We start from the raw sequence: 27,839 nt of genomic DNA, 5'->3' as shown, positions 1-27,839 counted from the left end.
TTGTATTTAAGAGTAGTTGGTGGGTTTTAGATCAATTCAAAATGAGTTAGTAAACAATTAATAAAGTATTCAAATCAACATTTATATATTTTATTATTCAGACATACAGTAATATTTACTCTGTGTGTTAATAAATGTTTTATTAGCACAACTTCATGCAGTTTTGTGACCTAATCTAAAGTGAGGACTATTTAGCTTTATAAATCCTTCATAATTGACAATTAAAGGCTCAATATCAAAGCAACAATACATTTTTGCAATCTTGTCTAAAAAAAACAAATAACTGCAGAATAACAGGAGTGTCAAAATACAATTAGAAATAAATAAAATTAAATAAAATTGGATAAAACAACAATATATTAATTTATCAATTTATGATGATACAACATTTTAAAGTTATTAAGGGAAGTTTAAACTGTACAGTAAGTTTATTTTAGATAAGATTTCCATTCGATACAGTTTTATTTGTGTATCTTTAAATGAAAAGAAATGAATAATGTTGTTTATTTTCTTTTTTCCTGTTTATAATATAACTGAGCCTTTAATTGTCATTTATAAGGAATTTATAAAGCATAAATAGTCCACACTTTAGATTAGGTAACAAAACTGGATGAAGTTGAGTTAATAAAGCATTATAAAGGAGGGAAAACTATTCATTAACAGAGCATGAAACTACAATCACTAAGCACATTAAAAATTAGCTTACAAGTCAAGAATACAACACTAATAGCTGTATTTCTAAAACACTAACATCTTTTAATGTAGAGCTAATATTTAACAGATAATGAACTAACTATTTGCTAATGCTTAACTGATTTATAGTGTGTAGGTATATAAAGTGTTACTAAATTTTCTTGTCTTGTTTTGTTTTTTAAATAACATTTTAATTGACATGAAAACAGACTCTGCTTTCTTTTGCAAAACATATTTCCGAAAGCCTTAGACCAGAAAAAAAAAACTTTTTTCAAATGGCAAAACAAGAAAAAGAAAGAAATAGCATAATGAGCAGACTCTGACCTGTGACACACTCAGAAAGTCATTTCAATTATCCAGTGACATCATGTGAAGGAGATTTAGTTTTTAGCCTGCTTTAAACAACCCAATGACCTTGCAGCAAAATCACTGCAACTCCATAAAGAAAAACAAAAGTAAATCTCTACAAGATCTGCTAAGCTAGTCGCTTTCACTGTATGGCTTAATTCCAGTAGTATACACCATAATAATTAGTTAGTGGGTGATGACAAGGAGAGCAGTTTGATCTGTTACCTCCAGGCTGGAGTAAACATCTTTTTAGTGGTTACTCTGTTTGTTCGTAAGGAATGGGTTATTTCAGTGTCTGCGTTAGTTTGGAGAGCTGAAAAGCATGAGAATTATAACAAATAAAACACAATGAGCAAAACTAAATGATATTAGGCCGGTGATGCATTCTAGGTGCACCCTGTAGTGTGTATTCGATGAGTAAGCAGGAACGGAGAGGTGCAGGGACATCTCATTTGACATACTGCTAAATTTGCTTGGCTGAAGTCGATCAACAGAGCTGGGTTTCCTCTCAATTCAGTCCTCAAGTCCAGCAGACATGTAGTGCCTTAGGGATTTGAAAGGATTTGCCATCAAAACAGGCAATCGCCTTCTTTGTGTCTTGAGTTGCATGGCTTGCATTGCATTAGTATTGCTTTCCTGTTCCCTTCCTGGGGGACTGAGACACAAGAGACCTGAGAGACGACGCCAAACTGTTTCTGCAGATCCTACATCAGTGCATCCGCGGACGCTGTAGCTTTAAGAGGAGGTTGAGGAGTGTTCACTGATGAACAGACACAGTGCTTAGAATCCAATAAAGACCGAGGTGGATTTAGGTTTGGAGTATTTTGGATGGAGTTTGCCTGCCTCTGATCATCAGGGAGTCATCAGATCCTGACTCGACAACGTTAAGCTGGTTTAAAACTGATTGTGTAAGGCCTTTGGAGCTCTTTTGGCTTCAAATGCTGAAAATGAAGAACATGACGGCGCTAAATACTACTCTTCTTTCAAAAAGTCATACTAGATCCGTTCAATTCCGTTTCGCTATTTTGAGAAGTTAGTTCGTTCGCTTGCCATTGTGTGGATAAGACGATACACACTGATGGAACATTCCTCCTCGAGGAGCTTCAACTGAAGGCCATAACGCAGAGGAAGCAACACTGTGTTCATGAAATGTCTTCTGCTTCATTCTCTGTGTGGCCATCGGCTGCCTCGCTGATGTTTGTAGATGTATGGTGTGCTTTGTGGGTTATGACAGCTCAAAGCCAGTGTTCATGCTGATGGCGTAGCGGAGTTTGTCTCTGAGGATGCTCTTCTTGCTGTAGTTGGGCAGCTTGAGAAGGTTGAAACAAGTGGAGGATGTAGGGAGACGACCGCCGGGCTCTTTCTTACGTATGGTGAAGAAGCCCCGCAGAACACTACCTAAAGTGTCGCCCGTGTCCTGCAAGCCAAAAATCAAACAAGATGAAACAGCAAGATCTTTGCAGAAGTGTACAGAATGAGGTGCCGTTTACACCAGAACACTTTCATTTCAAACTTGCTTTAGAATGACATTGCTCCTCTTCCAGACTTAGGGCACATTTATACTAATACATTTCAGTTTTAAAGCAGCGTTTTAGAATGAAAATGATTCACGTGCACACTGGCGTTTCACCTAGTGTTTCTGAACAGCTCTCTGTCCACACTACACCACTGAAAACCCACATCACCTGACTAACACACACTCTGGCATGCGCTGCAGCATATGCGTTTTTCTTGAGATCCAGGCAGTCAGCGGGTGCTTTGAGCTCACCTCCCTGGGTGAGAGCAGCGCAGGTCGTACAGTTCATCAAGGATCTTCTGCAGAATTTCGTCTCACTATAGTTGTTAAATGTAATATTTAATTAATCTTGTCTCGATCTAATGGTCTTACTTATTCTCAGGTAACGTGTTTTGGCTGAGCACAAAGACAAGTTGATATATTAGTTTATATAACTACATACACTGATTCAGCACAATTGACTGATTGCTTGCCTTTATTTCCTTTAATGTTTAAACTTATTGTACGTTATACTTTTATAATGGCCATTATTGATTATTAAAACAGATATTCAGCAAAAGAGAGGGTGTTTAACAATTTCATTGAAAATGAAAGGAGGCAGTTATGTTATAGGCTCTATTTTGTTATAAATATGCATACAGTGAAGATGACGGTCATATAAATATGTAGCTACACAATTCCTCAACATTTTTAGCGTCTGTTAAGTTAATATCGAAATGAAAATAGGCAGTTCTTTATATCATGTTTATAGTGAAACAGCGTAGCCAGTGTGATGCGAATAAAGTTATAAAGTACATTGTTTTTAACCGACACCTCTGGAGTTTGTTTTCTGTCTGAACTTAAGGAAAGGGTGCAAGACTGAACTATGTGCACTTAATATTGAGAAAAAGCCCAATCAGATGCAGTCACACCTCCATTTTCCCCCATCCACACTGACATGGAGCAGCAGCGTTTTAAAATGAAAACGGCCTCTCCAGCATTTTTAAAAAGCTCTGTTTTCAGGCTCGAAAACTCCAGGGTAGTGTGGACAGGACATTCAAAACATGCATTTAAAACTAAAATGTATTAGTGTAAACGGGGTCTTCTCTGTCCACATTATACAACCTAAGGGTGCATTCACACCTAGATGTCTGTTTCGGAACCTGACACGTTTGCCCTCTTAGCTCTGTTCGTTTGGGCATATGTGAAACCAGCAATCGCACTTTGATCTGCACCAGAACAATCGGTCAAAGATTGCCTGAATGAAGTGGTCTTGGCTCAAATGAAACGAACTCTAGAGTGGTTTGATTGTAGTGAGAAAGCAATTTAATCCATCGAATGCCTTGATGACAATAAATAATATTTGACTAGACATTTTTCAAGACACTTCTATACATATCAAAGTGACAAGGCTTAACTAAGTTAATTAGGTTAACTAGGCAGGTTAGGGTAATTAGGCAAGTTATTGTATAATGATGGTTTGTTCTGTAGACTATCCAAAAAAGGGCTCTTAAAAGGGCTAAAACTTTTGACCTTAAAATGGTTTTTAAAAAATTAAAAACTGTTTTAATTCTAGCTAAAATAAAACAAATAAGACTTTCTTCAGAAGAAAGAATTTTATCAGACATACTGTGAACATTTCCTTGCTCTGTTAACCTAAAATTGAGAAACATTAAAAAAAGAAAAAAAATTAAAAGGGGGTTTAATAATTCTGATTTTAACTGTAGGTATGGAAAGCACCTTAAAATACATGATGCATGACTATTCGTGCTACTCATATTTTGCCAGCATCCATTCTTGCAGTCTACAGGTTATGTAATGATACATAAAAGGGACTTGACGAATCAAAAAACAAAGAGTAGTCTGGAAGACTAGTTAAAAAGTGATTGGGAAAATTCACAACTTCATTTTCAAAAGTTTGCAGTTCCATCTGTCAATACTGAAACGAACAGCTTAACAAGTTAAAACAGGTCTTCAGCATTTTTTACACTCTGCTTTCGAGGGTCTAAGATGCTGGAGTACTGTGGATGCTAAGTGTAACCATAACAAAACAAAACTTGTGTGTTTCAACATGAAAATGCACTAGCGTAGATGGCACCTAAGTTGATGAGAATATGACTGACCTGATCATCGGACACTTCCACACAACGAATGGAGAAAGGAGGTTTGAGGTAGGCAAAACCGAGAAGAGGAGGTCTTGAGCAGCTGGTGACAAACTATGATGGAATACAGCCCCTTAATGAACAGTAAGAAACCTTGAAATACCTCAGATAAAACTTACAAGCATGTGAAAAACACTACCTTCAGGAACATGGCTCTCTCATCAGGGGTGAAGTCACTAGAGAGGATGTCCCACAGCCAAAGAATGACTCTGTGGCTGCTATGGAAACCTCCATAGTACACAGTGTGCTTTCTGAAAGAGAATGAAGAAGAATTTTTATTTTTATTTTAAAATTTTACAGGCACTATTATAAATAACCTTTTAAGACTGTTGTTCACAGCATGTGATTATTAGGACTATCTTTTATGATATCTGTGGGGAAAGATCTGCACAACAGATATGAATGTGGTGAACTACCCCAAAACGCTACTATTTACTCTTCGTCAAGTATTTTTAGGTTTTAAGTTCCTTTATTCTTTATTCAAGATAAATTATTGGTATTCGGACAACCTCAGTGGAGACCAAAATGTATTTCAACCCATCAACTCAAACTTGATTCCTATTAGCGAAAATGTTTAAAAATATTGAGATGATTTTTTGGTTAATATCACAGAGTCCAATTAAAAATCATGGTCTTACTTGAGATCATCCAGATCTATCTCAGCGTTGTCTCCCGAGATGAGCCTCTGGACCTCCGGGGTAGAAAACATGTGCAGCCACTCTGGGTTGATGATGCTGCGAAAGCCCCTGATGAATGCAGCAGTCTGCTCCTTGATCTGAGTGTGCATGCGGAAATGGGCCATCAGGTGGATATAGCTGATCCTGGAGGATAGAATGATGGATAACGATTAACACATGTACAAAAAAAGAGAGAAGCTAAGCCAGGCTGACTTTTTTTACATAAAGAAAAAACATGAACTGAAAAACCTTCTGTTCAGTCCTATTAGAGTTACAGATATAAGGTAATCCATTAGTGAAAACAACAGGTTTACATAAATAAGCATTTGTCTGAGGTTGCAAATCCATAATTGCTTTTTGAACCGGTCTGCATCCAAAACTAATTTGTTTTTTTATCGGGTCATTTCTTCTTATTGCATTGAATGTGAATAGGAGGGCTGCACTGGCATGGAAATTTTATTTACAGTTGACCGAAGAGACAAAATGGACTCACTTGTTTTCATTAGTGACAGGCATAGTCTTTCCACCAGGAATGAGCTCATGACAGACTAACTGTGAAAAGACAAAAGGAAGCAAAGGTGTACGTAACCACCTGAACCACACTGTACCAGTAAAACCTGAACCACACTGTACCAGTTACTATGACCATTTATGTGAAGCTGCTTTGACACAATCTACATTGTAAAAGCGCTATACAAATAAAGCTGAATTGAAGTATAAAGAGAACAAGGACACAAAACCAAGCAAAACAGATTTGGCCAACACAAAAGTTGCATACCTGCCCCATAACCTCTTCATCATAGGATAAAGTTAGACCAAGGTCACTGACATCCCCATCATAACGCTGAAAAAAATTTAAAATAAAACAATACAGTGCACTTACTGCAAGAAAAAAAACACTGTCATCTAATAGCAGGAGAGTACAACACAAAATCATTTTAATAATATAATAAAACTTTTCTATTCTTGAAAAAGCAAATAAATAAATGTACATCAAGCTGTTGTTTGACAATTTTTTAGTCGTAAAATATTAGGAACATTAAAAGGCCTGAGGTTAAAAAAAAGATAAACAAATCCTTACTGAACGACTTATTCCCATCATTTTCTACAGATATAATAAGCCAAATGGTGTATTTAATATAAAATGCTAATTGTATAGTATATTTTAGGCTATTCTAATGAAAACAATTAAGAAAATACAAGTACAATAAACATAAATACAATAAACCTCCGCAAACAAATAAACACAAGTTACATGTACAATATATGATAAAAATTCTAAAACTTTCTCTGGCAAAACTTTAATGAATAACTTACTAGGTGAGTTTAATATGAAATAAATTTTAGACCTCACAACAAAGAACTTAAGTAACATTAAGAGCAAGGTCATGATCTTGAAATTAATTACAGTGCTTCCCACAGGTTTGAAATATACTTGCGGTGATAGCCAGATAGAAACACACCATTTACCCACAGCAAATAAATATTTAACTAGATGTGACAAACAAAACAAAATTTGATTGTTAACAATATTTTATTATTATCGGTTTTAAACTTTTTCTTTTCAATGGGTTAAAGTACAAAAGAAAAAAAGTCTTACTTTTATGGTATTCAGAAGCCATGTGCATCCACTGAGAAGAAAAATCTGCTTCTCTCTATCTCTCATTCAAGTTCAGGCTGCTTTATCGGCATGACATTTTGTACAGTATTGCAAAGGCATTTTAGATATATAATATATGTAATATATCAACCTCGTCAAATTAATAAATTATATAGCAAATGAGAAATAAATGACAAAAAAAGGAATAAAAACAGACAATATCTCTTAAAGTTATAATAATTTAAATTGTTAGTTGATTGAGTTGACTGAGTTGATTACCCATTTCTAATAGTGTACAAATATTTTGCAGCCGATTTAAATGTAATTTTGACCTCTCTGAGTATTTAGTAAAGTTTTTCTGAGTTATTTAGAGCAAACAATTAATTATTTAATGTCTCCCTCACTTAAATTAACGACAGCTTAGAAAATTAAAACAAAACCAAATCCCGGACATTTCAGTAGATACCCCAGCCAGACGCCAAAAGGTGAGGGTCTCTGTGCGTCTGCAGAGCACGTGAGATTACCTGTGGTAGCGCACACTGAACAAGTAGTATGAAATAGGTAAAGAAGAGAAGATTTTTCAATACTTAATCTCTCGCGGATGTTTGTTTATGTTGGGTGGATACAAAACAGTGTAACAGTATGATAATAATAGCAAAAAAAAAAAAAGTGTCACTGAATGTATTGGGCGGTCGTTAATATACCTGGGCAGCCGCCCAAGTAAAGTCTGTGTGGGAAGCACTGAACTGGTTATTTTTCACTAATATTTTAAATTTTTTAATCACATTGGGTAAAAAAATATTATAGATCCAAGTACATATAAATCCAAGTACATTTCATATCTTAAAAACATAAATCAAAATCAAGCATTTCCCAAACTTTCTTTGTAGTAGGCGCATTATTACTGACCTTAATGGAGGTGAGGTTTTTGTAAAACTCGGAGTCGAGCGAGGGCAGCTCATCTATGGAGCTATAGAAGGTGCTGTGATGGTGACCCAGAACCTGACTGAGAAAAAAAGATGCAAACGGCACGTCCACCACAATGCCTTCATACATGGCCTTTCCCAGCATCTTCCCCACAAATTCAAACAGCTGAAGGTGGTTCTCATGGATGCTGGAGGTTGGGGAGGGGTATAATCTCTCATTCCCACTGGTGGTCTGAAAGAGACAAAAACAATTAAGTGTTTTAGGTTTATTGGCGAAGTAAGCACCAAGGTGTCTGCAGGTTTTATGAGGGTAAAAGACTTTATAAAGAGCTTTTTAACTGAAAAAGATTAAGGGAAAACAATTTTAAAGAGAAAACAACAGCAATGTGTTGAGAACTACATAACATACTTAGAGAGCAAATGAAGAGTTGTAATTATAGCAGCAATACAAGGTAAAAATACAAATGATCTAACTTGCTTCTTTAAAACATAATTTGCATAAAATATGTTTAGGCTTGAATAACCCTGAATTAACCACTTTAGAGTTGAAATAACTTTTCCATTCTGATCAGACCCTATAAACCTTTATAAATCTATATACCTCAAAGACATTGTTGTCAAGCCAGTTGCTATAAATACAACTCTTTAAGTGCTCCTTAGTTATTATACATAGTAAAAAGAGCTATATATTTATATATAATTATTATCATTATGAAGATATATATCAAATTATACCTATTTTGATATGAATATTTAATACTTTGCTTCACAATTAAATTTTTTTTGTCAAAGTATGATTTATCAAACACATTAATACTTGCAAAACTTTCTTAAAGTAATGTTAAATAAATATAAATAAAAATTGCAGCAGTCTCAGGACAGCTCCACACACCACAGCTAGATGGCGACACGACGTCCACGTTTAAATTCCACTGCAGGAGTTAATCAACATTTTGTATATTTGGTAGCAGTTCCTTGACTCACGTACACAGTGCACCCCGCAGACATAAGTAAATGAGAAAATATGTAATTAAAAGTTGCAATCACATCCTTGAATTGAAGTCCGGAATGATACAGTGAATGATAATGAATGGTGCCAATGATAACCATGATGATCCTCATTGTAGAACGCCTGCTCTTCACAATAAAATGATACACAAGTAAACGATAACTCACGGAAATTAATGCCATGCAATTTTTTAAAGCTTCAATTTATGGAAAAGCAATTTAAGACTTTAAGACCGGCGGAAACCCTGATGCCAGGTCTTAGAAGCATTTTAGAAGACTTTGCCAGCCTTTTGGAAAAAGAGGGAGCAATGTATACCTTAAACAGATTGAGTGCTGGGTTGAAAACCTTTTTGATGATCTCCTCTAGGAATTCTTTAAATACACCATCCTGGTCAATTCCAGCCTCGTCCACTCCTAAATCATTGACAAACTTCACTCGGATCACTCCCTTAATGGAGTTGACAGGTAGACGCCGCAGCTGATCGTAACCGTCCTGTGACAAGCAAGAGACAGAAAGACATCATTACTATAATCACTCAAAACTATTACATTTATGCACTTTCCAGACAGTTTTACTCAAGGCAACTAATATTGTTTTTCAATCAAGTAATAAATTAAACCCATGACCCCTTACCTCCAACATGCGTGAACGACGAATCGTTATATGGGTCACATGAGGAGATGCGGAGCTTGTTTCCACCAATCCTAGAGTCTCCTTCTCTTTTGTCACTATGTTCCTGAACAGCAGCACCCTCTGTAACAAAATTAGATTAATAGATTTCAACATTAAAGTTGGCATGGAACGGAAGTTAAGATTGCTCTTTTTCCCTCTTTCATGATGCACATCCAACTAAAACGGTTTCTGAAATGAGAAAAATATATAGTGCGGTGCATTATTTTGTCCTTTGGGAACCAATTGGATCATTGGAAGATGGGCATTGCTAACAAAATGGTGAACGATTTGAATGCCAGTTTACACTTAGTTGTGGAAGATTGCTGTCCATTAGAATCACCATCGGCACCCTCCTGTGCAGAATGTTTTCAGATGACCGATGATGATGAGAACAGAAAGATAAATCGTATCATATTCATTCTGCCTCCCTTGAAAGCAGGTTAGAAACAAGATCTGCACTGATAGCACTGATTTATACTTCTGCGTCGAGTGATCGGCGTGACCCACGGCGCATGCCTTGCTCATAGAGGTGCATTTACATTTCTGCATGCTGTTTGAGTTGCTCTGTCTGAAATAACACCCTCGAAATGCTAGCTGGCAGAAGGTTTTTATGCAGCAACTATAATCATAAGGTAAACACAAAACAACTTTCCATCTTTAGCTCCTTGACGGGACTCGACATTTGTAAACAATCGCTCCATCTGGGGTCCGTTCTTCGTACGTGGATTACTCAGTTAGCTGGATTTGGATATTGACGATTTGACACGATCCAGGATCGTTTCGTTCTTCAAAGCTGATCTGAGAGTTGTTGTCATGGCAACAGTTCTGCTTGGTCAAACCTGATCGGGAGTAGGTTTAATTCATATAAACAGGATTAGATCGGCTCAGTTCAAGCAAAGATAATAAAGTATGTTTCGAATTCTGATATTTTCTTACAGTAGTAGTTATATACACTTGGGAAAATGGTAAATATTTTTTAACTATATATATAAAGTTATAGTTATTGATAAAATGAATAAAGTTATACATATTAATAAAACTTATGCAATCTGCACCCTTGAAATGAAAGTTCAAAGACTGCCACCTGGTGGTGCAAAGAGAAAACTTATTGATATGAACTTTTTAGATCGCTTTAGTACAATGGAGTAAAAAAAAAGCAATAATAAAATGTATGCAGTCATAAACATGCTTTGACAGTTAATATTCCAGTGATGCTTCACAAAAGTTGCAGACGCCTTTACCAATATCAAAACGTTTTTGTAAACATCCAGTTATTCTTTATACCGAATAAAAAAAACGCTACTATAATAAAGAAAATCTTTTCTAAATGTAGAACTAAATACATTGATTTGCATTGAAATACATGATGAATACTCTTGACACATGAAAGTGTAAAGCCTGCAGCTCACAACAAATGTGGAAAGTTCTTGCGTGTCATATTTAACAAACCGTTTACTGCCAATTTGATGTAATTTTGCTCACATGGATAATTGAATATTAATCAGATGATGGCATTACGCTGCTGTGCCGTCAGCCAATCGTTGCATTTCTGATCATGATTTCGAGGATCGATAGATCTGTCCTTCACAACACACACAGCGATCTCAGATCAGTTTATCCAGACATTCTAATCTGATTCGCAAACTTGTTTGAAGAACCGAATTGGCGAGAGATCAGTTATCGAGATGAAAAGATCCAGGATCTGCCAAATCATCTTAGATCATTTAAGCGAGGTACAAAGAACAGACCCCTGGGTTGTTGCTAGATCAGATACGATTGCGGCTGGAAGTTAACGAGAATTATTTATATCATTTATTAAATTTCTCTTTTTTTTTGTTTTATTAACGTCTACCCCCACCACAACCCTAAACCCAACCATCAAAGTAACGTAAAGACAGTAGTTGTACCGAGTATAATTTATGATACCAAATAAATTGCCCAATAAATTATATTTTTTAACACCTACCCCCACCCCAACCCTAACCGTCACAGTTTTAAAAAAATATTAATTAATAAATATTAAATATTAATTAATTAATATTAATTATACTTTTATTAAGTATAAATCAGCCTTAAAGGCACCCCATGTGACCAGAAGTAAAGGAAAGTGGTTTCAAGGGAGGAGGGAAGGTTATAGTGTTTTATTAAAGATTATGAGGGCCAAATCATTATTTTGCACTGATACATAATTTTTAACACGCATTACTATACACAGCTGAAGTCACAAATATTATATATTTTTAGAAATATTTCCCAAACGATGATTAACAGAGCAAGGCATTTTTCACAGTATTTCGTAAAATGTTTTTTCTTATCAATTTTATTTTGGCTACAATAAAAGGAGTTTTTTTTAGCCTTTTTTTAAACCACTATTAAACCATAAATTGTTTAATATTCATAACTTGCCTATTTAACCTAACTAGCCTAGTTAAGCCTTTAAATGTCACTTTAAGCTGAATACTAGTATCTTGAAAAATATCTACTAAAATATGATATACTGTCATCTTGACAAAGATTAAATAAATCAGTTATTACAAATTAGTTATTAAAACTATTATGTTTAGAAATGTGTTGAAAAAAAAAAATTTTTGTTAAACAGAATTTGGGGACCAAAATATACAGGGGGGGCTTATAATTCAGGAGGGCTAATAAATCTGACTTCAACTGTATAAAATTAAGAAGAGTAAATATTGATCTTAACTTTAAAAAATACAGAAGATTTTCTCCTTTATTAAATGTAAATTATGTTCTTCATCTCATTAAATCCAGGTTAAATCCTCAATTGATGCAATCAACTAAAACATTGATAATCTCTGGAGATTTATTCTCACATTTTTATGTGGGATGACATGAGGAATGTACTGAAGCAGCAGCTGCGCTCTCTTTTTGCCTTTCTCCAGCTCTTGGAACAATAGGCTGGGCTTCAGGTCCCTGTATTCGACACAGAGTGAAAAAGAAAACAAATGAGACTTATTTTGTAGGTCGATACATTTAGCTTTCCCCTACAGGAATATAACAAGCAGCAATTTATTTCATTTCAGTGGACCTGAACTCTGAAGTAAATCAGCAGAGTAATGTGGCTCAGTGATAATGTGAGGGCGGCATACTTGCGGAGCCAGTGATCTTCAGGCGTGAATCTCCTGCGACAGTCCCTCTCGTACAAAACCATCAGCCAGCCGTGAACACTGTGGAATAAGTCCAACTTCTCCCCTTTGGCGTTCTCTAAAACGAATTAATGACCACACGAGAACAGCACGTTATCACCAGCTCCATATCCAGATGGTTCAAACAACCAAGCTTTATCTACATGAGGCTGCAAGCATAAGTAAAGACTGGAGAACAAGAATGGAGAAACTAATGCATAAAAAACTACTTGTTGTAAAAACTAAATAACACCTACCTAAAATACCATCCCAGACCATCTTATATACAAATGTGTTGAGAAATGAGGAGATCGTGACAAGCTCTTCCATTTTGAAAGAAATCTGTTCCTCGTACACCTCAATGTCATCCAGAATACTGTAACAGCAAAACACACAAATGTAAAAACAGACAATTTGGTAATAGTTTGATCATATTTTTAATTATAAACAATGTTCAGCATCAATGGGTTAACCCCCTTTTGCGAATGAATATTTTTATCCATTTCTCTGTGAATATATCCAAATATTTAGTTGCATTTAAACAAGTTTTATTGAACAGTTTTATCCATTAAAAATAGAGTTAGTTTTCTTAACATCTTTAGGAATAGAAATAAAACACATTTAATTTCAAATAAGTTATTGCAAAAACATTTTAACTACAAACTTTTAACTAAACTTGATATTTTTGATGTTTCTCTTGATTTTTTATTTAATATTTTTCTCCTAACATATTAATATAGGTGTACTAATTTTTGGACAGTGATTCAAAGTTTGTTTGTTTTTTTTTGTAAGATTAGTATCAGTTTTGGCTTTGGTACAGACTAATCTAATGTTTATGCACAAATATATCATTGTAAAGCATCCTATAGAACATATTAATTTAAAAGAGAGAACTGTGAGGGGTGTACTTATTTATGCTGAGCAATGTAAATAGAATCAATGTTTGAATTAAAGCTTTGTCACCAGAAGGGCTGTGCAATAATGACCAAAATTAATATGGATATTGTTTAATTGCTTACTTCTTGTATACATTTATATTATGTCTAAAAAAAACATACATGAATATGTTTGCCTTCATATTTTGAATTGTATTTGCATCACATGGATTTAGACCAGGGATGCAACGTTTTTTATGAAGGGCCAAAAACCAAATATGATTCATAACTGTGGGCCAAAGATAAATATTATAAACTATTTTAAATCAAAGTTGCCATGGGTAATTATCTAATGTTTTTCATAAAATTAAAAAAATAAATAAATAAACGTTTCTCTGAATCATATTAAATAATTATTTAATAACTTAATTTTATGATTTAATTATGATTATTATACTTAACACAGTGGAGGTTAATGCTAAATATGCTAGTCAAGCAGAATCTGCCTTTCCCTTAATTTGCTCACCACAGTCCTCCATCCTTCGAGTGACCGTATGAACATTTGAAACTAATTCTGATTAATTCACACTATTTAAAATGAAACATTTAATTTCAGATAGCTTTTCTGTAGCTTAACCATAAAACAAACAGATGAAAAGTTGCATTAATTTCAAAATGACAATCTTTAAACCATCCCCATCATTGTCCCTCTCTTCTCAGATTAGATGGCAGGCAAAATCAAAGGTTACCATGGGCCAACTTTGGCCTGTGGGCCCTAGGCTGGGCATCTCTGATTTAGAATGTTCATGTGAAGGGGAAGGGGTGTCTCAATTTTCTTTAGTTTGAAGGCATAGGGCTAAGGGGAAGGGGTAGATAGCCCTTGAATACACCAGCAACATGGCTGCACTGATTATTATTTTTTTGTCATTATTAGGAATTTTTTTAACAAAAAGCATATGTTTTAATACATACATAATTTTATATCAAAATTAATTATTATATATCAAAAATACATTATTGGGACAGAGTCTAAGATTATGCATATTCCACATCTCTTTTGAACAGTAAACTACACAATTCTTACGTGATGAGGTGTCTAGAGCAGTCACAGAAGAGCATCAGCATGGCCAGGAGCTGTTTGGATTCCTCCGTGTCATTATTGAGACACTCCAGGAAGAGTCGGAGTCCCCCCTGAGGGCCGAGCTCACAGATAAATGCCCACAGCTTAGGCAGCAATTCATCCAGATATGTCAGTCCTGCAAACAGAGTTTAAATTGGAAACTGTTGAGTCCAGATTAACTACAATATTATTCAAAGTTATTATGATATAAAATAATTATTCTATCCCACAAACAACTATTATTCTGCAAATGTGCAAAATAAATCAAGAATATTAAAATGTGGTGAGATGAACTGCTGAAACAATAGTATGAACTATAAGCTCAGACAAAATGCAATAAAAAGAGGTTAAACTAAAATGTTTGAATGTGCATGATTTAAATGTAAATAAGAAAAGCACGTACCTGTGAGAATCTGCAGACGGATTTGTGTGAGTGTGGTGAGGGCCGTCTGATACAGCACACAGATACTACACACCTTCTGGACCTCAGCAGAGTCCACACGCTTCCCCCCGACCGGCTTCAGGATGTTCCGCACAGAAGCAGATTTCTGGAATGCTCGCTTGAACAGATCTAATCGTGCAGGGAGTTCAACAAAAGTTCCTCATTGAAATCAGGACAAATTCAGAGTAGCACACTACTGTTTTATTTGTTCTGTTCACATTTATTCCTTGAGGAAAACTGAAATACTAAAAATGTGTCCAAACTTAAAGTTCAGTTCTCTTGATTCATTTAGTCCAGACCATACTGTGAAAAAATACAGCCAGTCCTGCTAAGCATTCACTATGTGATTTTTAAAGATTAAAAAAAAAAAAAAAAACATTTTATTTGTTGATTTTTGCAAACCGAATAAAAAAAAAGCATCCTATATAATGGATTTATTTATTTTTTTATTTTTTATTATTATTATTTATTTTATTTTTTTTATGTGATAGCCTAACCAGGGAGGAGGCCTGCAAATTAGCTTCATGCTATATCAGGGTATATGCAGGAATCCTAAAGGAAATTTCCATACCTTTTTAAGACTTTTTAAGGACCTTCCCAGAATATTAAGACGTCATCACCAAGTTCTAATCAGTATCAAATCTTTAACTTAATAGACAGTTGTAGTAAAATAAATCAATGTACCACAACCATGCAACAGTTATGTTACATGCCTACTCTTTACAAGAAGTGCCATGGGATTTTTTATTGACCACAGAGAGTCGGAAACTCGGTTTAACGTCTCATGCGAAAGATGGCGCTCGCTGAAAGTATAGCATTAACTTCACTTTACTGGGGCATTAGGACACACACAGACCACAGGTTGAACACCCCCTGCTGGCCTCACTAAGACTACTTCCAAACAGCAACCTGGTTTTTCCATGTGGTCTCCCACCTAGTTACTGACCAGGTGCAGCCCTGCTTAGTTTTAGTGAGTAACCAGTCTTGGACTGCAGGCTGATTCGGCTGTGGTAATTGATTTTTTGAGTTTATTCAATCAACCAAGAGGCTCCCAACTCCTTTGATTGAGCACCACTGTTTTATGCAACTAACATAAAAAAGAATTTAATAAACTCAAAAAATGATATTCTGTAAGTGACATGGAGGAGAAGAAATTGTTGAACAAAGTTGTTATTTTTTATTTTATGTGCAAACAGAAGTATTAGTGTAGCTTTATAATACTCCATTTAAACAATTTAAGGCATATGGTCAGCTTCAAGAATGTACTTTTTTTTATGTTGGGATCATTGCTGTCTATGGAGGATGAGGGAGCTTACAGATTTCATCTAAAATGTCTTAATTTTGTGTTCTGAAGATGAACAAAGGTCTCATGGGAACAACATGAGATTGAGTAATCAATAACAGAATTTCATTTTTAGATGAACTAACTCTTTAATCCAAAACAAGTAGTCAGAAATAGGATAAATTTACTTAAAGGGTTATATAATACTGAGCCTACATTCTTGAGTGCATTTAGTGTAAAACAATAGACACAAAGTCCATGTTTAATCATCTACAAAATTAATTTTTGTCCTTTAAAAGTAGAAATGTTTAGGAAACTATGTGTCTCTCACTTTTGACGGGCAGGTTATTCTGCAATGAGCTTGGCTGAGGAGCTGGTGGGGGTGTGGGGTCTTGAGTTTCAAGCTTTTTGCTGAGAACATCACAGAACAGAGTGCAGATCACTGGAACTCCCCACAGACACTGCAGCTGCTTTGTTACCAATGGCATAGATTCATTAAGCCTGGAGAAACAAAGAAGAGAGAGAGAAAACAAGAGAGAGAAAGTGAAAGACGACTTAAAAGGAAGCACCAACAGAGATATCCAGAAAGGATAATCAGTTGCTGTATTTTGCCAACATATTAACATACCCATAATCAACAGTCTGGGAGAACCAGCCCAACACTGGGTGCCAATGTGTGAGATTGGATTTCTTCTGAGACACATATCTCTGACAGTATGACAACATATCTGTAAGATCCTTGACAAAGTGACCTGCTTCCTGTTCTAGAACTTTCACATTAAAGTATCCGAGCTGAATGAGGTTTCCTGAAAACACAAAAGAAGCTGATCAGATAATTACAGTTCTAGGAAATATAAACAAGGAATAAAAGTGGTGCAGCTGAGCAAGCATTTTATTTTCTAGAAAATGAGTCATCTGTCAATTTCAACCCAGAAAAGTCAAAGTATTATTAGTAATTTAGATCTGTTTTCATCTGTCCAACCATAGCTCTCCAAATTTAATACACCGTTCATGTAGTGTGTTCATAAATAAGGTTTCTGCAGGTTTCCTAGTGTAATTTAAGACTTTTTAAGACCATCAACTTCAGACATGTATAGGCCTAAATGTTAAGGATTTTTTTTAAATCACACAGCAGAAGAAAAAAGTATTTTTACTTGAGCCATTCAAAACTAGCTATAAATAGTACTTTTTTAGCTATACGTTTAAAACGACGTGTCAAAACAAGCAGACTAGTTGTATACATACAAATGTTTTTCAATGTAATTAAGAAAAAATAAAAGTGCAGTATGTAAGTTTCACACCTAGTGGTTGAACTAGGTATTGCATTCCTGGATCAAAACAAAAGCAGATTGAGGCAAGATGTCTTCGCTGCAGCCCTCAGCTTTATGATGTAGGCGATTGTCAACTACGCAGCGGACCTTGTACCGCACACTAAGGTAACGCTCATGCTACAGTTGGTAACTAAGGTAACACTTATGCTACAGTTGGGTTTAGGGTGAGGGAGGTGTAGGTGATCACCAACTACGTAGGTGCCTAAAGGCTGATTTAAACCATGTTCTAAATAAAAGCAGCAGCACACGATAGAGGGAATATTTTCCATAATAAAAGGAGTTTTTGTTCTAACCAACACCTGAAATTGAAATATTAGAAAGTAATTTCAGCTGTACAACAGGATAAAATGAAACTGATCTCCTCAGGTACACCTCATGTGCTTTATTCAGTGTTAAAGCAAATAATGTGAGTTTGAATGCCATTTTACATGACATTATTGCCATACTACTACAGATACTTTACCTCAGATCTTGAAAATAAATTAAAATGTTTGAAATTGAACCTTAGAACTGTAAAATAATGCAAACCAACAATTCAGTGATTCAACATGCACTGAATAATATTAAAGAGGTTTAATATGTATTAATTAGATTATAAACCTTACCATTTGGTGAGTGAATGCACTATTCTGTGCTTCTGAATGATTGTATTAACATTTCTGTCCTTTTTCATCTGGTGCAAACAGCCAAATTGCTCATTACTGCAAATGTCTTCATGTAGCGTGTTGTTAGGACAGGGGGTTATAATGTAACCTGCTCACCAAATTCCTGCATTCTTAATTTTTACATTATTTGCTAATTAATAATCACCTCGTGTGGAACTCTGAATCTGCGTCTCATTTCAGAGACTGTTACTGTTCAACAGAGGTCGCATTTCGGTCTCGGATGCATACTTTGAGAGCCTTCCTGACTATATGAATTAAGTGGTTTTCCATGAAGGCAACCCAGGGTGCTAAAAAAATGGCTTAACTGGCATTGAGCGGGTTAAAAAAAGCAAACCAAAGACAAAGTTCTGGCATGGAAAACACATTTTCAAAGCAGAATACCTGACTTCAGCATTGTTTTTCAGATAAACAAATATGTTCACTAAGCATGTTTCCTAAACATCTGCCAACATATTATGGTATTTTTATGCTTTAGAAGAGTCAAAAACTTACATACAGCACCTTTAATAAACTAAATGCATGCACATTAGACTGTAATAATATTAGTTATGGAGTTTGGCTAAAAGTTTTATTGAGATGTATTGTTGGTAATTGATTATTTGTTGGATTGATTGGGTAGCTTTAGAAAAACAAAGGAAAATTAAGACATGTTTAAAATGATTTAAGAGCAAAAACAATATTACAAAAACTTTAAGACTTTTTTTTATTTAAGACATTTAAAGACCACATGGACACCCTGATAAAGCACAGATGCTTACCCAGCAAGCACAGAGTGTGGCTTCCCTCCAGACAGACACAGATATCCAAACACTGCTCCTCTCGGCTTAAAAACAAGACAAACTTGCGAAAAAGGTCATGGGTCTGGATGGTGATCATGCACTGGAAAGGACACAAACTCAAACAAGTTAAATTATTTTCTCAAAACAAATATCTTGACTTTAACATGTGTATGCAAATGAGTTTTTTTTTGCAGATTATTATCATTCATCCAGATGTGACGTCTCTTACATCTGGAGTGAGTGTGTTGAGGTGCGAGATGAACGCTGGAACAGACATGACGTGCAGGAGGAAAGACCTCAGCAGGTTGTCAGAGAAATGTGCAGCGATAACAGGCCTGAAACACACCAGGACAAAAAGCACATCACATTATCGGCCACTTCACAGAAATAGAGCTACTGATGTAATCAGACGGTGAGACGTCTCTGGGAGAAAAGCCAGTTCTCATGGCAACAGACCTGAGTGACAGCGTAAAAATGGCCGTGAGGGTTCCTTTGGAAAGAGAAGGTCTGGATCTTGCCAATCCATTTGTGAGTAGAATCTGCAAAAAAGGATATAAGCTTATTATGTGGAGTGTTCAAAGCTCAAACTTAATTCTAGTAAGTCTGGTTCAAACTAGTGCTTTCGATCAGCTAAAAATCCTTATAGTTCAAAATACTTTAAATTAATTGTCATTCAAAATGTTGGGGTCAGTAATGAAATTAGCAATTTTCTTCAAAAAAAAAAAACAATGCAGGAAATTGTTTTAAAAAACAATTTTTACAAATGTTGCAATGGATTTCTGTTTCAAATAAATTAATTCATCTCCTTCGGCTTGGTCTCTATTTCAAGGAATCGCCACAGCAGAATGAACCACCAACTATTCCAGCATATGTTTTATGTAGTGGATGCCCTTCCAGCCGCAACCCAGTATTGGGAAACACCCATACACACATACACTACAGCCATTTTATTTCATTCAATTCACTTATACCGCACTAGGACTAGGGGGAAACCGGTGCACTCGGAGGTAACCCACACTAACATAGGGCGAACATGCAAAATCCACACAGAAACACCAACTGGCCCAGCTGGGACTCGAACCAGCGACCTTCTTACTTTGGAGACAGTGATAACCACTGAGTTCCCATGCCACCCCGCTGTTTTCTTAGCATAATAAAATTGTTGTTTCCACAAAAATATAAAGAAGCTGTTGTCAATAATAAAAAATATATATTTATTAAGGATTAAATTGAAAGAACAATTTCTAAAGAATAATAGAAAACTACAAGAGTCATCAGAACTCTGGAGCCTAAATTCAGTCAAAGTTACATTATGAAATATATTAAAAACAGTCATTTTAGGCAGTAACAATATATCAAAATAGAGCCTTAAGTGCAAAAGCACTGAAAGTTTCTCAGTGATCCATAGTTTTGTATCCGAGTATTACCATTATTAACAGAGAAAAGCCTCATTGAATGCAAACCACATGTCAAAGATAAATCATATTGAGTACTGACAGACTGTAGTAGGTATTGGATGATAACCGTTTTTAAGGTATACCGTGGATTGGAAAAAATCAAGGTTTTAAAACCACCAACATTTTCTGCTGTACCATTCCTACGGTGTATGTATATATTTTTTACTTTTAGTTTTTTTAGGAAAAGAGTATATCCAGCAAAAAATATATCCAAAGATGCTGTTTTAAATTATAAAGAAATCTGTGTTTTTGAAACAAATGAAGACAAGATAAGTCAATGATTCATTTTAATTATTTAGCCTGACATGTTTACTGCTCCAAAATATTTTAAACGTCTCTCAAAATAAAATATATCACGTTCAAAGGGGAAATTTGTTTTTGTTTTTTTACCCAGACATTTAAAAAGAATATATTTTAAAGTAGTAATCACCATCTTGTAATACCATGATATTTTTATCCAAGGTTATCATACTGCAGAATCATATACCGGCCCATGCCTATTCTGTGCTAAAAATAAGACTGGCTGTCTGGATAAACAGTACCTGAAGAACGGAGTAGAAGCCCTTTTGATTTAGATGTCCCATGATGTTCTCACAAATCCTGTTTAAAGCAGGCTTAAGGGCTTCTCCTTCAGAAAAGAAAGACAAGAAATTCAAGTAGGCTCTATGCATTTTAACCTGTAAATCACCATCTCCGATTACATGTGATACGAACCCTTCCCTCGGATGATTTTCCATGTCGATGTGTCGGTGAAGGTAATCAACATTGTCAAGTACAGTGTCACCAATTTGTTATCTTGCAGAATGTCAGGCTGGTGAGAGAAAAGGAAAACAGGAAGTAAGAATTCAACAAGAAGCACATTCTGGGTTGTATGAACAGATTCAGAACTAAAGAATCTCATTTATTATTTATTTGTTATTACTATTAAGTTGTCAATGTGTGATGTGTTTGTAAAAAAGCCTAAAAAAGCTGCCCTTTCTATGCTGTCTATCAAAGCCTACAGGCTGGTTTATATGTGGATTACTTGTTACATTTTTGAAAGGAAAGTCAAAATTTTGCCATGCTTGCATGCACACTCAAGAAAATTACTTATGTTCTGTGACACATGAAATAAATGCTTACAGTGTGAATTTTTAATGCCTAAATAGCTATTCTGTACAGCATTATCAAACTTAATAGTGTATTTTTAATTAGCCCGGCTGATGGCATGTTGCAGGTGAATTGCACAGCTTACGCAAACATATCAGTATTGCTATAATCAGATGCTTTCTTAACTGCTGTTTTCTCACTGATATCATTTTTGCTCTGACTTCTAAATTTACGTGGGTTACTAAGATCAGAACTTCTGTTTTGACTGCATCTGGAGGTTCATTATTAGAATATTGCTATAAAAGGTTTTTCCAATTTTTTACTCTACTATTCAAAGAACAAGTTATGTTTATTTAAATAATATATGTGCTAATATGCATAACATGTTTTTTAATTCTACTTAAGCCCCTGAAATAAGTCATTTGTTATATAAAAACAGGTTAAAATCCAATACATTTTAATTAGGAAATACCTTTAGTTTTTTCAGAAATTCACATGAGACCCAAAGAACGTCTTTGATTTGTTTTAGCCAGAGGATGGTGAGATCTTTCGAAAGAGCCAGAGACACATACCACACCTAGAAAAGAAACAGCTTGTCACAATAACACAAAAACGTGGAACTAATGAGCAATTCCATGCAAATTTCAATCTTGCCATGAAAAAAATAAAAAAATAAATAAATAGCAAAACTATATCTAGGTTGTGTAGGCTTGTATTTTACAGCACTGCAAAAATACTCAAAAATGTCTGTCAAAGTTTTCAAACAATTATATTTGATATACCAAAGTCATCCAAGTGCCAGTTTCACATCTGTCATATCCATAACACAGATAAGGGTTATGCAGTTTAATTCACAGAATTTCTACAAAGTACGTTTTATATTTCAAAAATTGCATACTTTTTTGGTCCCATGTTTATTTTCCATTTATAAAATCTAAAATATGTTACGGATTTATATTTTTCTGATCCCTTAACTCTGTTGTCTGTAGTTTTATAAAATATTAACAGATGTTTCAATATATTGTTAACATATACTTTCAATGCGAGTTTATGGTTTCAGTTTTACTGCAAATGTCATATCCATATCGCTGGAATTGCTCTAATGCAATATAAGATATTATAATGCAATATAAGATATAATAAAAGATGTCAGTTTCACTCATTGGTCTCACTCACTTTAGGTTCATTCTCAACATCCATGCTATTCAATATGATTCTGCACAACTTCTCAAACCTCTGTGCAAGATGAAAAACAAACCATCATTAATATTACACAATATAATAAAAAGTGTACAAAAATTTAGTAAATCAATTTACTAGACATTAAAAAATTGTAACATCATGTGATGCTTACCAACTTATCATCCTTGCTCAATATAAATAACAACTTTCTAGCAATTTTAAAGATGGATAATGCATTTCTTTTTGTAGGACCGGCATCGCTCACTGCAATGAAGTCATCGACCTCTTTCCTAAAACAGAAAAAAAAAACTTTGTCAGGATACACAGAGAATAAAATCCCAATCACCAACAATTAAATTAAGCGCTACTTAAAAATGAATAAGAAAAATAAATATAAATTAAAGCTGCAAGCAGCGATGAAAGAAACCTTGCACCCAGGTTCATCGCCACCCTGTGGCCTTAGGATGACAGAGAACAGTAGACAATAAGAATTTTAGCTCATGAGTATAAAAAATCCTGACAAATGACTGTAACTAAATATTGGGATGTCGATGTCCTCAGGGGTGCAATTTCATCGAATGTGAATTTTCAGGCAGATCAGACATTGTGTAGCTGTGTTACAAGTACTTTCTCCTCTATGACAAAACACTGAACTTTGTCAGTCTGCCACGTACATGCCCTTTGGCGAAAACTCTAGATCTTTACAATTTCATGTCACAAAAGTCTTTGGATTAAACTAATGGAACACGGATTTGATCTGATATAATTTCTAGGAGTTTGTTACACTGTAAAACATATAATTTCCTGTTGCCCGGCAGGTGGTGCTACAAATGTTACTGGATATTAGCATGTAAACATGTTCAGGTCAGGACTGTTATCAAACGTGTGTACTGAGGCTGATCGGACAATCCATGCCTGAGTAATATATGTTTCGTGGTGAAACAAGTTTTCGAAGCCGCCAATTTTTGTCTATGTGCATGATGCATGACTCGGGGCCACTCCGTCAAAAGTGCATAGGTGGTGCTGTCAAGCCATTTTGCCAAACCCACTTTTGAAACCCATAACAAACATAAATTTTCACCACTTCTGCCGTGTGTGCAAAGTTTTGTGAGTTTTCGAGCATGTTTAGAACCTCAAAAATTCATTCTAGAGAAGAAGAAACAGAGCAATTCCAATATGGCCTACGCAGCGTAGGTGCTCTGTCCCTAATAACAAGCGGTAACACTTAACAATAAGTTCAATTTAACATGACAAAGTATAAGCTAACATAAAGTAACAATAATATTTTTTACAGCATTTGATCATCTGTTAAATTTTGCAAATGGTTCAAATTAGCTGATAGCATTTACTAAGGCAGTTAACTAATGTTAACAAATAAAATCTTTTTGTAAAGTGTTACAAGCACTGATCCATATAGAATGTCCTCTATTAGAGATCAGTGGTTACAATGAAGCTTATTTCAAAGTATGAATAAAACACAATGCAATTCTGTTTACATTATTATGTTGAAAACAACAAGCAAACCGAATAAAAAAAACACACTGTTTTCACATTTAATTATCCTCATTTAATTACATGTGCAATAATATATTACTGTCTCTAGAGAGCTTTAAATATCATAAAGAACAGCTGACTTTGGCACTAACCTGATTTCTTTTTGCAGCCTGCAGCGGCAGAGAAACCTTCTGACCAGAGCCTGGATTTGTGTGGCAGCTCTTTCTTTTTCCTTATGACCTTTTCTTTCCTCCCGTGCTACCCTGGCTTTATCCAGGAACTGGGTTTTGGATGTTTGGGTGGCGGTGAACATGTTTTCACTCCAAACTGTGGATTAAACATTAAAGCATGACGGCTAAGAACAAAACTCTAAACAACACTTCAGAGCAGAAACAAAGTTAGAGGCTATACATCCAAGTACATAAGAGTAATTTAAATTGATTTATATAATACAATTAAAATAAAACGAATGCATCTCATTTGCAAATTTAAAGAATTCTAGCTTATCTAAAAACATACAATTACCTTGCCCTTATTTGACTTTCCCTTTTGCTTCCACAGGTCACATGAATACCATCACATATTCACACATGTTTTACTGGAGGTCCGACAGACTCTACAGAACAGAAGAGTAATTGTTTTAGAGATATCTTATTTATGAATGAAATTGAGACTATTGACAGCACAAATTATCCATTTAGGCATGGGACGATAACCGGTTTCAATGTTTACCTTGGCTTGTCAAGGTTTTAAGGATTTCTGTTCCTACAGTATTAATAAGTTTTTTTTTTTTAATTGTATGACTTTTTTAGGGCAAAAGTATCTCCAGCAGAAAACAACCTTCTGCATTAAAAGTTAATGGTCAGCCCACGATTCAGAAAACATATGCACCAACTACCAAGTATAGACCTAAACAGTGCAGGGGTTATAACCTTATATCCAAAGAAAAGAAAGAAGATATAAAGATGCATTTTCAAGTTGTAAAGACATCTGTGTTTTTAAAAATAATGAAGACAGCAGAAGTCAATAATTTATTTTAATTACTTTGTCTGTAGAAATGCTCAGATTAATTGTCAATGGCCGGACATTGGTATCGGCCGATAATCACATTTCATGACTTCATTGGTACTCGAAATATTGCAAGTTCATTAAAACCTGGCTGAAAATATTAAAGAAATACAAACACTTAAAAATTTGCTTCTTGTAATATATTTATAGCAACAAGCAGAATAGACCTGCTTTGTTTTAGTAAAGAAGTAATGGATTTATAGGTGTGCATTTTTTATCTCACAAATCTGTTATGTACTATTTTTCGTAAAGCTGCTTCTGATCATGTAGACGTGTCCACACTAAATTGTTATAAGAGACAAGCTTAAGGGATTATTTAGGTTCTCTTAGGTTAGGAGAAGCTCCACCTTAATATCACACTTGGATGGAAAAGGTGCTTTATGCAATGGTGCAGTTATATGAACCTTGAAGTATCAGAACTGGTACTCGGTATGGACCAATCACCAATGCAAGGTATCGGTACTCTGTATCAGCTGCAAAAATCCTGATCGGAGCATCTCTTTTAGTCTGACATGTTTAATATTCCAAAATATTTTAAATGTTTCTTAAAATAAAAATGAATTGTGTTTAATATGGGGGTGGGGCTATGTTGCTGTTTTTAACCCAGACATTTAACAATCACAATATCATGATACCGTAAAACTTTGATGTTTTTATCCATATCTTCATACCGTTTGAATCTCACACTAGCCCATGCCTATATCCACTTATTTAGACACATTAGTGAGCTATTAGGGTAAAGTTGGTTTTATATTTGCACATTCAGTCATTGATAACTTGTGACAATGTCCGGTCTGAAATTGCATGCAAGAATGACTTTAAGACAACATTAGCCCTATTTAATTGACTGTGAACAATGTTGTGTTTTGATAGTTATTGGGTACTAATATGATTTCCCTATTTAGAATTTGCAAAGAATATTTTTCTAAAATTACATTATTAAGGAGAAATCTCGAAGGTGTGAATATAAAACCAACTTTACCTCAATAAGTGAGCTGCAGTATTACATTTATCCTAATCTGATTAGTACAATTATTCTGAGGATGAAAAGTATGGGGCGTATTGATCAAATACATCAGCTTTAGACACACCAACAAATCACAAAGCAGAAAGTGAAATAAAAACAAATATATCTGACCTCATTATCACTCCAAACCAGAATAGAGCTCTTTACATTTACTCATAACAGAGGTGACAACTTGATTACACGACAAAACGAGCACTCTACGGAAACAACATGAACATTAAATATGTTAGCAAGTTTAAATTAGCAGAATATTTCAACAACAATATGTTCAAGTCAATTAGACAAACCGAAGGGGATCATAACATTCACACTAGCTTTCCTGCTAGCAAACACAAACACAGTTGAAAAATCCAACGAGCTGGCAACGCTGTGGAAATGTTGTCACCTAATAAACGTGTTTCAGATGAAAAGCGAAGAAAGTATTAAAGGTTTTCACAGATGTTTCATTTACCTGAGCGTTTGAGAATAAAAGGAAAACTGATGTAAACAAAAGAGCGACCCAGACACCGCAGCTCTAATCCATTAACGGTGTAACCTCGTAAACCTTCCGACGGAACATTTTTTTTGTTACGACAATCCACATTCACACAATACATATTAAATAAATATTGAATATATACAAATTAAATTGGTCGTAATACATTTAAGTTATTTCGTTATTGACACGATACTATATTACGTATTTTAATGAACAACCCGAGGTTTAGAATTGCAGGGAGCTGGGATATTCCACTAAGCGGAACTATTTGTGATACAGTATGTCTTCGGGTCAAATAAACATTATATATCATAGGGGAATACACATTTACCACCTATTAAAATAAAAATAGACCGTTAATGGTTAACAATTAGATTGTAATAGAGTTAGTATAATTTAGAATATGTATCTTAATAACACGACTTTTTCATTGCTTTTAATTAACTTTGACCTCAAAGAGAAAAACAGAAACTGTGAATGTTGGAAGAGATCAGTAGGGAGCTCGTGAGTGGATGAACACAATTAACGAATTGATAACATTGTTAAATAAATAATAATAATAACAACAACCTGAACAATAATACCGTTAGACCAACAAAATCAAAGCACTTAAACAGTTAGCTATGGTATGTGATTTGTGACCATCGCAGAACCGTTTACATGAAATACAGGTAAATTATTGAGATATTACCTCTTAAAATACATGTATTTATATAAAATGCAGAAATATATTTTTTACAACTAAATGTGTAGTTACAATCACAGGAATTTAAAAAATTAAAGGACATTAGGGTTATATATATCTATGCTGTATTCTAATGAAAT

At 34.8% G+C, this 27,839-nt stretch overlaps 1 protein-coding gene across 3 annotated transcripts; it reads right to left on the bottom strand.

The window, feature by feature from the left end:
- Window positions 1-502: 502 nt before the first annotated feature.
- ube3b (ubiquitin protein ligase E3B) lies at window positions 503-27,074 on the bottom strand. 3 transcript variants are annotated; one of them, XM_087252025.1, is made up of 28 exons: window positions 26,988-27,074; window positions 26,648-26,733; window positions 24,967-25,057; window positions 24,594-24,768; window positions 23,120-23,237; window positions 22,942-23,001; window positions 22,238-22,342; window positions 21,391-21,487; window positions 21,219-21,304; window positions 19,676-19,758; window positions 19,449-19,554; window positions 19,199-19,319; window positions 17,073-17,250; window positions 16,776-16,945; window positions 15,124-15,291; window positions 14,685-14,856; window positions 12,983-13,101; window positions 12,690-12,804; window positions 12,414-12,513; window positions 9,544-9,663; window positions 9,226-9,402; window positions 7,885-8,133; window positions 6,154-6,219; window positions 5,869-5,927; window positions 5,337-5,519; window positions 4,838-4,949; window positions 4,660-4,752; window positions 503-2,458 (listed from the first exon to the last, which is right to left on the bottom strand). In XM_087252025.1, exons 4-28 carry the CDS (start codon window positions 24,752-24,754, stop codon window positions 2,267-2,269), a joined length of 3,210 nt encoding a protein of 1,069 aa, XP_087108151.1. In that variant the 5' UTR covers window positions 24,755-24,768; window positions 24,967-25,057; window positions 26,648-26,733; window positions 26,988-27,074; the 3' UTR covers window positions 503-2,266.
- Window positions 27,075-27,839: the final 765 nt, after the last annotated feature.

Source organism: Danio rerio, chromosome 5, assembly GCF_052040795.2.
Source record: "Danio rerio strain M-AB ecotype USA chromosome 5, GRCz13ab, whole genome shotgun sequence".
NCBI classification, from domain to species: Eukaryota; Metazoa; Chordata; class Actinopteri; order Cypriniformes; family Danionidae; genus Danio; species Danio rerio.
This window is presented reverse-complemented; position numbering and strand designations above follow the sequence as displayed.

Bases quoted from the DNA above. Each gene is read 5' to 3' on its own strand.
- ube3b (XM_087252025.1), bottom strand. From the start codon at position 24,754: ATGTTCACCGCCACCCAAACATCCAAAACCCAGTTCCTGGATAAAGCC. The intron at 23,002-23,119 runs GTAAGCATCACA...CATCTTGCACAG, and splicing joins TGAGCAAGGATGATAAGTTG to AGGTTTGAGAAGTTGTGCAG. The intron at 13,102-14,684 runs GTAAGAATTGTG...TTGCTGTTACAG, and splicing joins TGCTCTAGACACCTCATCAC to TATTCTGGATGACATTGAGG.